This window comes from Hydra vulgaris, chromosome 07, assembly GCF_038396675.1.
Source record: "Hydra vulgaris chromosome 07, alternate assembly HydraT2T_AEP".
Lineage (NCBI taxonomy): Eukaryota > Metazoa > Cnidaria > Hydrozoa > Anthoathecata > Hydridae > Hydra > Hydra vulgaris.
This window is the reverse complement of record NC_088926.1, coordinates 39,791,940-39,805,222: the sequence shown is the minus strand read 5'-3', so window position 1 is coordinate 39,805,222 and position 13,283 is coordinate 39,791,940. Positions and strand designations below refer to the sequence as shown.

Genomic DNA, 13,283 nt, shown 5'->3' with positions numbered 1-13,283 from the left:
TTTGGCTTTCCTTTCTGCGTCAATGAGTTGGTTTAAACACAAAAACGAAAATAATATTTCAAATTACTATTTCACATTTGAGGTTTAATACAATAAGCAACAACATAAGCTATGCATAAATACTTTCAATTTTTTTTTTTCCTATTTCAATTTTGCCACTGTGTAATGGTTGAATTTAAATAAGGATATAAACTAAACTCAAACCAAAATTTAAAACAAATAAAAAATGTACTTAATTCTTTGAGACTATATAGATCATTTTTTATTAAAATATAAAATGCGTAATATTAAATGATTCATGTTACAGTGTAGATAGTATGATATAATAATAATTAAACTTGATTATTAACAATACTAATAACAATTAAACTTGATTATTATTCATTATTAGTTGACACCTTGATTTATAACTGTTTACTTTTATTTTAAATGGATTTTATTTTTACAGTGTAATAGACTGGACTGAAATACAATATAACAACTTACATTACAGTAATATATAATGAATAAACACTTGTTATATTAAAGTGTAATACATTTTAATATAACAAATGTTTATTTATATAACTTAAATACAAGTACAAAGTACAGTTAACTTTGTTCTTTATATATATTCTGTTGATTATTTGTTGAAAAGTAAATGTACTCAGTATGCATGCAGCCATTGTATATATGTCAAAGTACTCATCATTGTATGTATGTATGTATGTAAAAGTACTCAACCATTGTATGTAAGTAAAAGTCTTATCATTTTAAATGAAAAAATAGAAAAACATATTAAATTCACGTATGAATTAGTATTTTAGTTACACAATTCGTCGATATCAAGAATCTGGAAGATTGGAAATCGTCCAGGTTCTTCTCGATATTTACCGATGTATGATTGGAAACAAATACTCTGGACCAATGAATTAAAATTTGAAGTTTTCAGAAATAAGTGAAGAGTTTACGTTAGAAGATCTGCCGAAAATGCTAACTTAATGCTGGTTCTAACAGTAAAACATGGTGGAGGCTCTGTGATTGTTTGGGGTTGTTTCTCTCAGGATGGAGTGGGAGATTGGCTTAAAATCGATGTTATAATGAGAAAAGAACATTACAGAGATATCCTGGACACAAGTGCGATCCATTCGGGACCTCGATTAGTCGGAGATAATTTTATTTCTGATGCATGATAATGACCCTAAACATACTGCATTATTATGTAGAAACTATTTCGAATCAAAAAAAGCTGAAAATGTATTATGTGTAGTGACCTGGCCTCCCTAAAGCCCAGACCTCAACCTCATTGAGTTACTGTGGGATGAACTGGATAGGAAAATTACTTTATGTCTATCATCAAAATTTCATTTATGGAACATTATAGGACAGGAATGGAATTATATTCAGTTAAAAACAATTAGAAAATTAATTGAAAGAAAGTCGACAATAGTTAAAGCAGTTATTGAATCAAAAAAAATTTAAATATTATAATAGTTTTTATAATTTTTTCTTACATAAAATTGACTAATAATATATTTTATATTGAAAATGTATAAAAAAAAATAAATTTTATTAATAAAATAAAAATTCTGTACGTAATTACATATTAATTTTGTTTTTTTGAAAAAATCTCCCTTGTCCTGACTTCCGTGAGCGGCAGTGTATGTATGTATGTATGTATGTATGTATGTATGTATGTATGTATGTATGTATGTATGTATGTATGTATGTATGTATGTATGTATGTATGTATGCAAACAATAGTAGGAATAAACTAGTGCACTAGCTTAGAAAAGCTCATGTAAAATAGACATGGCGAGACAAGTAAGCTACTCGCCAAGGTAGCACTTTGTGAATACTTTGTGTTTTTCCATTTTAAAATCATAAATGGTGAATCCTATTTGTGTGTACATGAGCCCCTTGATATACACACAAATCTATTTTATTTCTTCTAACCTTGTTTTCATTTATATAATTTGCAGCTTGTAAAGTCAAAACAACTTTCTTTCACTACTGTATCATTTTTATTTCCTGCCTTACTATTATTAACCCTAGTCCTTGTTGAAATAAACAACAATTAAAACAAAAAATCACCATTACTCCCTAAAAATCAGGGAGATAAATACAGTAAAAAAAAAAAACACAATACCTTTACATACTGTCGTAAAATTTGTGGTCACAGGATCACCAGTGCCTGCTTCCTCAGTTTCTACTTTGACAAAAACTTCATAGGTTGTACAAGGAAGCAACTCACTAAGTTGTGGCTGTTTTGCAAATATTGTTAGTGTTTTATTGTACCTAAAACTGTCCGCAATTCCATTTGAGGTCCGATATAACTTTTGTGCTGTATAAATGATCTGAAAATTGATTAAAATATTGTTGAAGATATTCTATAGCATAAAAGTTTAAAACCTCAATCCTGTTTTAAGAAATATAACTAAGTTAAAATAGTGCATTAGGTAGAAAATAAAATAATATATTGGGTAGATAGATGAAATAACATTAGGGAGATAATAATTATATATATATTTTTGAAAATGTTTGCAAAACTTACAATGAATTTAAGATTAGATTTGAATTTGATTGTGTTTACAGGATTACTCCAGTGAATGTAAGCAGATGTTGTTTCCACTTCTAACACGCGCAGCTTACTTACAATTGGAAGAACTTTAAAAAATAAATATAAATTTATATTTCAACAAGAAATAAAGTAAAATAGAGATTCATTTGATGTCAAAATAACGAGTTAAGGTCAAGTTAATGAAAAATAATAACAACTTTATTATATTTTTTTCCTGCAAACTAATTTCACTAAGGGTGAAAAGCCAATATCTTACATTTTATATAAGAGTTTTATCAAAATTTAAGCCGTATCATTCAAGGTGTGTTCAAGGTCTTAAATACATAAGGCCAGGTGAATAAAAAAGCTGAACAATTACTCCAAAAACGTTAAGTAAAAGCAATTGGTTTTTCTTATTCTCCTGGCCTATAAGCATTATAAGCATAACAATTGTTATGCTTTTTAAGTATATGACTTTAATAAAAGGTAAACAATGCGCTAATACTGCACCTAATGATAAAACATAATAAAAGTGAGCTACTACATATTATGTATCATGCAATAAAATATCTAATGAACCTTAAATTATACCAGTTAAACTTACTAAAGTAAATAAAAATATCAAAATAGTTTACTTTACTTTAGCTACTGCAGTAGCTTATGACATAGATGTAGATGCTGCTGTAAAGTAGACTTTAGTATCAACATCTATTCCTACAGTAACATATGATGAGCTCAAACAATAAAATCTGAGAAAGCTATTGCTAATTGAGCATATATCACACTTAAGTATTCAAAAACTTTATTTTTAGAAGTAAAAATAGAAATGTTATTCCAAATCCTGTAATTATTAAAATATAAACTTCAGGATGAAAAAATCAAAATAAATGTTGATATAAAACAGGATCTCCTCCAGCTGGGTCAAAAATAGAAGTATTAAAATTTCTATCAGTTAATAACAATGTTATTACTCCTGCTAATACAATGCTAAAACAATGTTATTAATCCTGCTAATAATAATGTTAAAGATATAAGTAATAAAAATGCTGTTATTAATACAGATTACACAAATAAAGGAACTTTATCAAGTTTTAAATGCCATAGTGGTGTAGTGGTAGCAAGAAGTTCCGAGTTCGATCCCCCGCCAGGTCTCTGGTAGTACCACGCTCAATTTGTTTCTCTGCACAGCTGCCTTGTAACTCAAGGTTTGTGCTTTGGAGTTTTCACAGGCCTTGTATTTTTAATAACAATTATAAACAATTTCATGTTGAAATAAAATAATTTAAGATAAAATATTTGTAATCATAATTTATGCTCACAAATAAAACTTATGCCATAAGAATTTTTTGTGAATTAAATTTGAATAATAAACATTAAACTTGAACTATTTTTTTTTTTTTACAAACGAAACAATTATATGAATTTTTTTTTTTTTTTGCATCAAACTATTGAATTAATTAAAATTAATTGAATAAACTTTGAAACTAAAAAAACATTTATCTTAAATTTGTTAAATATTTGAAGAAAGTTTAACAACTAAATTTGAAAATTTTATATTATTAAGGCCTTCACGGATACCCTAAAGATAAACTAAGACATAATATCCCATGAAAATTTTTTTGGATTTCAAAAGTAGTCTAACTGCACATTCCAAAACTTAAATATTTTGTTGGTGGCTTTTAGAGAAAAATCATGTGTAAGACTGAATTTAAGGCCCCCTCTGACCCACCAGTAGACCCTAGATAGGTGATCAAATAGCAATATATAATTTGTTTGTTTGTTTGACTTTCCATGTTTTTTTTTTTAATTTCAACTGAAAAGGCTAACAGAAAATTATTATTTCAAGGCCAAAATTATGTTATTTATAAAACTTCTAAGCAAGTTTTCTCAAAGGCTACCAACAATGATTTGAATTTTTACAGTTAAAGAATGCGCAAGTAAACTAATTTCATATTCAAAAAAAAATTTCATGGGATACAACATAAGGTCTAAGGTGACCTTCAGGGTACCCGTGCCTTGCTCATCGTTTTTATCCAGCAATGCTTTTATAAACAGTTTATAAAACCACTTTGAAACCACAATGAAAAAAATTAATTCATTTGAAACTATACATAAACAAACAAAAATTGATGAAAGTAAAATAAACACAAAAAGTAACTTAAATTTATTTGAACTTAAAAAGTAACTTGAATTCATCTGAACGTAAAAATTTAATATAAAGAAATTACAACATCACACTTTTTAACAAGACCTGCACATTAACATGATTCATTAACAAGGCCTACACATTAAAATAATACATTAACAAGACCCACATACTAAAACAATACTCAAAAAAGACTATACATTAAAACAATACATTAACATGATTCATTAATATTATAATAAAAATCTCAGCATAATTAACCGTAATAATAAAGAAAAAGTCCATTAAAAAAAAACTTAAAATTAGTAATAGTATATTATCATTCATAAAACCTATTCTTAAGTTATGGCATCAAAAATAGTAAATTCTTAAATTTGTTTATATAATTCCAACTTTGAAATAAAGTATCTAATTCTTCAAATTAATAAATCACTAATTAAAAACTAGATATAATCTATTCCTCTTTCATTTATAATACCCAGAAAACCACTCTCCTATTCTACTTTTCCACCTTAGGTGATTTAACCAAGTGAAAATTAGTTTTTCGTGATGACAATGAGTGGTGATGATGGTGATGAATGTGATGATAATGGTTAGTAAGGATGGTGATGAAGGTGATGACAATGATTGGTGATGATGGTGATGAAGGTGATAACAATGATTGGTGATGATGGTGAAGAAAACACTTTTTACTTTTTTAGTTGTTAACATTTTAGTAAAAACTAAAAAAATTAACCTTCTTCGCTGGTCATCACTTGAATTTCTTCTGAAAATGGTCCATTACATACTTGGGTAAAAGCTTGCACTCTGATTTTATAACTAAAAATAATTAAATAATCTAAGTGCATCAAGAGAAACTTATGAATTTTTTTGTATTCAAAAAATTTCTTTGTTCATTAAGTAGAATTAATTAATTTTTTTACATTTTAACCGAGGAACTGTATAAATTTAGCAGCCCCCTTCCTCCTCTAGACTCTAAAAAGATACATTCAAATAGCCTCCTTAGTAGTTCCTATGTGTTTACTGAACTTTAAAATTTAGATCAGCATTAACTTTTCAAATGAGCAGTTTAAAATAACTGTTTTGATCAATAGTAACTAATTTTAAAATTATCAAATTTTCAAGTATCTTTTTTTTAAAAAACTTTTTTTATTAAAAAGTTATACTTTACTTTTACTTGTTAATCTTTTGAACCTTTTCCCATGAAGTTATTCATTTAAGTTCAAGATTTAGACGTGTTTAGAATACTATTTTTATCTAGTTTTTTATCTCTATTAAGATATTCACATACTAAACTTTTATAATAACAAAAACTTACTCGGTACTTGCTATGAGATCTGTCAACAAAAAAGTCTCAAAATCATTTTCAGAGGTTTGGTACCTAATATTTCTCCAATGACGTTCATCTAAACTTTTATAGTCAAAATAGTAACCAATAATAATGCCATTGCGTTTCCATGGGTCTGGTTTTGCAATTTTATTCATGAAGATGATTCAGTTGTTCCTTCAAAAAATAAAGGAGGGCTTGATGGGACACCATCAGAAGTTCATTCCCAGACAATTGATGTTGCAGTCCAACTATCATGCTTGCCCAAATCACCAGATACCATAAAACAATACCAAACACCAGAATCCAAGTCATCAAACAAATACTTTCTTATATCAGAAGCAACCAATTTACCCTTCTTGTGTGACAGCATATTATACTTGCGTAAACTTTTTCCATATTCTATCTTATAGTATTTAACAAAATTTGTAGCTGGTCTACAAATTTTGTATACGATAGACTTGTATACGATAGTCTTGGTCAGCAGATATAGATTCATGTATAACAGCATCCTGCCAAAAAAATCATTCTATATGAATATATTTGAAATTACTTAAACATAAAATAAATTATTAAAAGACTAACATGTTTTAAGTTAAGAAATGCTGTTGTGAAAGAAAAAATTGCAGAAAAAAAAGACACAAATAAAAACTTTGAATAAGACTCCATCAAGAAAAGGTAAAGTTTTTTTTCATAATTGTTTTTGTTATTATTTTGTTATGAGTTTTTGTTATTATTTTGTTATAAAAGAACTTTTTCTTTACTGTACAGAAATTACATGATCAAGTAATGAAAGCATAGATACAATAACAGTTGATATAACAGAGTTAGAAGAACTGTCTTCGTCTTCTGCTTGATCAGTTTCTCATTCATAAAATCAAAAAGTCAATGAAATATTTATTGGATTAGAAAAAAATCAAGTATGTTTTCTTTAATTAGCTACACGCTTTTGATGAAAATATTGTTTTCTTATAATAAGCTACAAAAGGATGCAACAAGTGAGTTTGTTACATTCTAATTTTTTGGTCACTAAACACCAAAAATATATTGCGGTGTAAAACTTATTTAATTATAATAATAAAAAAATATCATTATTATTTTTTAATTTTATTTGATACATTGTTTTCACTTTAGGCTTGATTTTTTGAAGTATTTTCAAGTTGCATAAAATAAACTATATATTTAATTGTTTTAAATGTATTTAATTTTTTAATATTAATTTTAACTTTTTTCTCATAGGATGCTTTCAAATATGACTTTTCTTGAGTTATCTTTGCATCAGAGTACCCTCTTAACATGGTTGAATTTCCCATTTCGAAGGAGTTTTTTCTAAGTACCTGATAGCGATGAATATGCCCAATTGAAAATGTCTTTCAGAAAATTTACTTGATAATAAATATTATAGAATAAAAGTACTAGTAGAAAAAAATTTCTGATTTGCTTTCTCTTGCAATTCAATGGGATGGCTTTTCCAATATTAGGTAATTTGTTTACTTTTTTGAAAAAAATCTAATGGTTTTAATAAACTTGACAAACTAAAAGAAAATTTAATAATAAATAAAATCATTAAAAAATACTAAAGTTCACCCAACGAATAAGAATATTTATTATTGTCTAAATAAAAATAGTTTACTATTCAAAAGACTTATATTTTTAGAAGAGAGCCAATCATTCATGTGGTTATAACTAAACCTGATTCTGTTCTATACAGGAGTATTTGCCCTGGTACCCAGCCACAAACAGCTGCCTACATGGCAGAGCTTATTATCAATTGTTTAGAGGAAATAGGACCATAGTAATTTTAAAGAGGAGTTACAGACAACTGCTCTGCGATGTTACTTTCCAGACGCTTTTGATTGTGAAAAAGTATCCTCACTTAATTTTCTGCTGTGTGGCACATATATTAAATCTTTTAATTCTTGATCTATGTAAATTATCTTTTTTGGAAAATATTATGAAAATATCCATTAATGTAGTCAAAGAAATAATCAACTCATTGTTTAAATCTTGGTTTGATTTAATTCAAAAACAAAAAGGAATTAATGTTTCATTAAAGCTGCCATCAAAAAATCGCTTTACTGGTAATGCTATAACACTTGGAACTGTATTATCTAACAAACAAGTGTTTAAACAAATGGCTATAGATGATGTAGATCCTGGAAACCCAAATTTCTCTTTGAAACATGAGTCAAAAGAATTAATATTAAAAGATTCATTTTGAAAAGGCCTTGAGCAGACTAGTACGTTTTTAATAAAGATTTTGTATTGGATTACAGTTTTAGAAGCAGAAGAAGCAGTATTGAAAACAGTATTGATCAGAGTTTTTGGAAGCAATGGAGTATACAGAAATGTTAGCAAAAATTTGCATATAAATAATAATATTGATTTGTCAGCTATTGCAAAAGATATAACCCAGTTTGTAAAGTCTATTGGACTGTGTTCAAATAGCTGTTGAGCAACTCGCTAGAAATCAGGATTCTATAACATATTAAAATTTTATTATTGCCATCTTCAGCTGCTACTGATAGAACTTTTAGTATTTGAGGCTTTGTGCACAGAAAATTGCAAAATTCTCTAACTAATGAAAGAGCTAGTAGGTTGACTTAAACAAAAAACGCTGATGAATTTAACCTAAAAGGCCAATTGCAAGATTTTAAAAGTTCATTTAGCAAACCAAAGTATAAAAAAATAAGTTTGTCTTTGCCAATCCAATCATGCAATAAAAATGCAAATAAAGTACTTGATTCTACAATATCTCATGCAGAGTTTTAAAATTATGATGATTTCTCTTAAAGTATTGATGACAGTGATTACAAGGATATAACACAATCAGAAGAAACTAATGAAAGTGAATCTGAGGAAGATATAAATTTCATTGAGTTTGTGTCAGATTCTTCCTTAAGGTAAAACTAAAAAATCTTGACATTCTGAGGCCTTCCGTTCAAGACCCTTGCATGATTTAAACTTTACAAAATTAGTTACATAACTAGAAAAATGGAATGGTGATATTAACATGTACCACTGCAATCGGAAAAGTACATTAAACTCAATCAATATTTTAGGTATATATAATGCTTACTATGCAAAGTTGAACTAAAAGTCGGAAATGAAAGAATTTTTTTAGACATGTATATAAGCAGTACTCAAAAAAGCATCTCGCATCGCGTATCTGTTCATTAGGCAAACTATATTAATTTTCTATATAAATCTACATTAGTTTTCTCAAACTATTATCAACTAAAAATTAAAATAAAAGTAGACTAAGAAAGCCTTCAGACAAACTCTTTCATATAAATGCAATTTCTTAAATTTTCATTGCGGTCTGAGGCTTATCAAAAAACTTTCAAAGTCTTCTTTTTTAGCTATACGGTCATGCGGATCTTAATGTGAACTTTGATCAATTTCAGAGACCCTTATGCATATGGATATCACTCCTCCTTTCTTAGTAATACCATGTTATAATAGTATTATTACTATGTAATATTACTATTATTAGTAATGCATTAAAATTGTAAATGTTATGTTGATTTTAATTAGGGGGTAAAAAAAATGAAATATAGAGATTTACATAAACATTAGTCATAATGGTTTAATCATAGAAAACTTTTAAACAATATTGTCTGCAATATTTGAAATATTTATAAAAATAAGTTGTTAAGTAACTTTTTATGTTGACCATTTACATCATTGATAAAATGTAACAGTAATTTTATAAATTGCAGTTTACTATAGTTTCCTAACTTTTGTAGCTGAAACAGATTAACACTCTGTTATTTTAAATTACTTAGTGTTACTCAGTTTTAGCTTATTTTTTTTAAATGATAAGATAACCAGAACAATATTAATAGTATAAATGAAAGAGTTAGTTATAAAACTAAGTTAATATATGATTGGTTTGTATTATTTTAGAACCTGTTATATTAGTTATGTGCTATGTGGTATCACACCATAAGTTCAAGTCTCTTGTGAAATCAAAAAATTTATATTGGTACTTGCACTTGTTTTGAAGTGTGTATTTATTCTTGTTTTGATTAATCATTGTTTCACCTTAAACCATCATGAAAATGTTTAATAAATTAATTACAAAAAAGCTTAGAGGACTTTTTGTAATTTTGGATTACATATGTTATTTAAGTTTTAAATCTTTAAGAAGTTGACAACAGGAGTGTTATAACTCATTAACTCCTTTTGTTATTGAAGTACTAAAAATAAAAAAATTGAAATACTAAAAATATTTTAATATTTGATGCACAGGTGTATTAACCCAATTCATTGTACATCCAGTCCATTGTACATCCAGTTCATTGTACATCCAGTCCATTGTACATCTAGTCCATTGTACATCTAGTCGAGTCCATTTAATAAGACTTTTTTCAGAGTGTATATAGATACAGAGCTATCTTTAAAAAATTGAAGTATAATATCAACTTATTCAAAAATTATTAACAATGAAAACCATGAAAAAACTGTTTGCTTAAGGTGAAAAATTTTCTTGATTTTCTTAACCATAAAAAACCATTGGTCCTCTTGACCATAGAGACTATTGCTTTTCTTGTCATAAAATGACCTATACATTTATTTTTATTAAACATATTTTAAATATTATTTAATGACTATATTTACCCTCAGTGAATCTCCATATAACTTTATATAATACTCCTCCCCAAATTCTGTTGTGTCTTTATGTTTCCTATAATATATCTTATACTCAAAAATTTGACCATTTTGCAAACTTAAAAGTGGAGGAAGCCTTGTTACTGCAATAAAAGTATCATTTAATGCTTGAGCTTGCACTGACTGAGGTGCGCCTTCAGGAACAAAGTAAAAAAATTTTTTTCTAAAACTAAACTAGTAAAAGCATTGACGCTTTTAAAGATTAAATCTTGGACTTTGAAAGACAAAAATATTTTAAATACTTCTTCAAGTTTTTATACATAATTATTTGAATTTTATTAATATTCAAATATAAAATTTTGAGATAATAAGAATTGTAAAACACCTTTTAAAAAACTAAAAATTATAAAACCTTTTTCTTTGGTGTAAAGCTCATATTTTGGACTCGGTGGACTATCCCCTTTCTCATTAAAAGCAACAACCCACACAAAATATTGCGTAAACTTGCTAAGTCCTTGTATGTAAATGCTGCGTGCATTTCCCCCAGCAGTCAAAAACAAAGGTTTCCTACCGATCTTGTGAGTAAAGTATACTTTATAGTATACTTTGGCCATGATAAAATATAAAGTATACTTTATAGTATACTTTATATTTTATCATGGCAAGAATAAATGGTAGTATCATCAGCAAACAATGCCAGCTTATATGTGAGAATATCTGGAAGATCGTTAATGTAAATTAAAAAGAGTATAAGGCCTTTAAAATCTCATCAGAGATCAATAGTGAGTTTATATGATAAAGCCTGTCAGGGAAAATTAATACAATTTGAACATAATTGAATAATTGGGTATCAGCATGCAGAGATTAGTAGAGTTCCCATAACTAAGTATCAGCATGCATAGAGTAAGCAGTCTCAGAAAATAAAAGCAGAAAAACTTGAAATGATTGCATTACAAATAAAAAAGCTTCAGTTAAAAAAAGAAGATGCTCAAGATTGTATATATTAGATAAATAACATTAAGAGAAATGTGCAGTCTATGCAAACGCAGAAACACTAGATCAATGATAATCATTAGTGTTGAACTAGAGAAATGCAGAATTTTGAATTAAGACATCCAGAGTTCTAATGTCCTAATATTGAATATTGAATAATATCACAAAACAATAAAAATGCAAAAAACTTAAAAAAGTATTTTAAATAAAAAATATTATTTTAAAATATTACAATCTAATAAAATTAGCTCATTTTTATAAATTTATATTAATTAGAAACTTTCAAGTTTAACTTGATCACGTTATTTAGAAGGTTCGGCATGGTCAAGTATATACTTATCAATTTTAATTATATATAATTAATAAATTCTTAATGTACAACTTTTTGATTTTTTTAAAGAAACCTTACAATCTGTCAAAGTTTTTGCTAAAGCAATATTTGATGGAACACCTAGAGAAGTGGTACTCTCAGGAATAACTCTAAACTCATATTCTTGATTTGGTTTGAGATCTTTTACATCCACCCAGTTATCAGTTACCACTTGTGACTTTAGAATCTGCCATTCATTCAAACTGTTTTTTTTTCTCCACTCTATATTGTAAGCAGTAATACCACTTCCAACATCATCTGTTGAATTCCAATACAATCGAACATGTCTTGAACCAAAAGCTACCACTGATTAATTAGTGACAAAACCTGGGGCTAAAGTAAAAATTCAAAGTAAAGATTATTTACGCAATAAAATTAAAACTTAGCATGGACTTTTTACACTATAAAATTTAAACTTAGGTGAGAAAGATAAAAATGCATTATAATAACGCATAAATTAATTACCTCTAATAGCTACTCTAAATACTTTTTCCTGAGAAATTGGGCCTAAACCAAGAAACTTCATAGTGTGATATTTTGCCATTCAATCTTTCAGGGTCTTCCCAACTTCAAGTAAAAGATTTCTTAGAAAGAGCTACATTCTTTAAATTCTGCACTGGTAGATCAAGAGCTAAATAAAACATTTTGTTAAAAATAGTTTCGTTAAAAAATAAATAAAAAGAATAGATCACATAAAATACTAGCAATGAAATGAGAAAACAAGGTTTAAAATTAAAACCAAAAGTAATTTTGACTTTTTTAACTCATGTGCCATCTTTGTATAAAATTCGCTCCATTTTGATGGATTCCCTAAACCATACCTATTACCAAGTCTGACACACATATATAATTGTGTCCAAGGTAATAACTCTTTTATTGTATGTTTCCAAGGTGCTTTGCCATCAATACTAACTTTTATTAAATATAAGCCAGACACATACATGTCACAAAGCCACTTTCCATAACATAAAGTTGCAATTTTCCATCATCAACTTTTTGCTTTATATATCCCTTCGGACCTTTACAGCTAAGTGTCGGAGCAGGTTGACCTGAAAGAAAAAAACTTGAGTTAAAAACTAGGATTTAATTGAAATAAAAAAGAAAGTTAACCAAAAAAGATAATTTCAAATTTTCTTTAAAAAATCTAACCTGTGGCTTGACAATCAAAGTCTATAGTTTGCTCAGGGCCGTCTACAGAAATATTTGCTGGTTTAACCGTAATGATTGGGGCACTTCCTGGAGGAGGTGCATTTGCTAGTACATTCAATTAAACAAATAAATTTAATAAGGAAAT

The 13,283-nt window shown here is 27.5% G+C and overlaps 1 protein-coding gene across 2 annotated transcripts in view; it reads right to left on the bottom strand.

Annotated features, from left to right (window-relative positions):
• LOC136082473 (uncharacterized) overlaps nt 1–13,283 on the bottom strand; it is a 36,857-nt gene that overhangs the window by 3,225 nt on the left and 20,349 nt on the right. The window contains exons 3-10 of one of the 2 annotated variants that reach the window (XM_065801853.1): nt 13,139–13,243; nt 12,745–13,038; nt 12,455–12,620; nt 12,029–12,322; nt 6,004–6,524; nt 5,422–5,504; nt 2,534–2,646; nt 2,129–2,336 (exon numbers count right to left, since the gene is read on the bottom strand). In XM_065801853.1, coding sequence (XP_065657925.1) covers nt 2,129–2,336; nt 2,534–2,646; nt 5,422–5,504; nt 6,004–6,170 — 571 coding nt within the window. In that variant the 5' untranslated portion in view covers nt 6,171–6,524; nt 12,029–12,322; nt 12,455–12,620; nt 12,745–13,038; nt 13,139–13,243. The remainder of the gene's footprint in view (nt 1–2,128; nt 2,337–2,533; nt 2,647–5,421; nt 5,505–6,003; nt 6,525–12,028; nt 12,323–12,454; nt 12,621–12,744; nt 13,039–13,138; nt 13,244–13,283) is intronic. The other variant, XM_065801854.1, reaches the window with a different exon arrangement.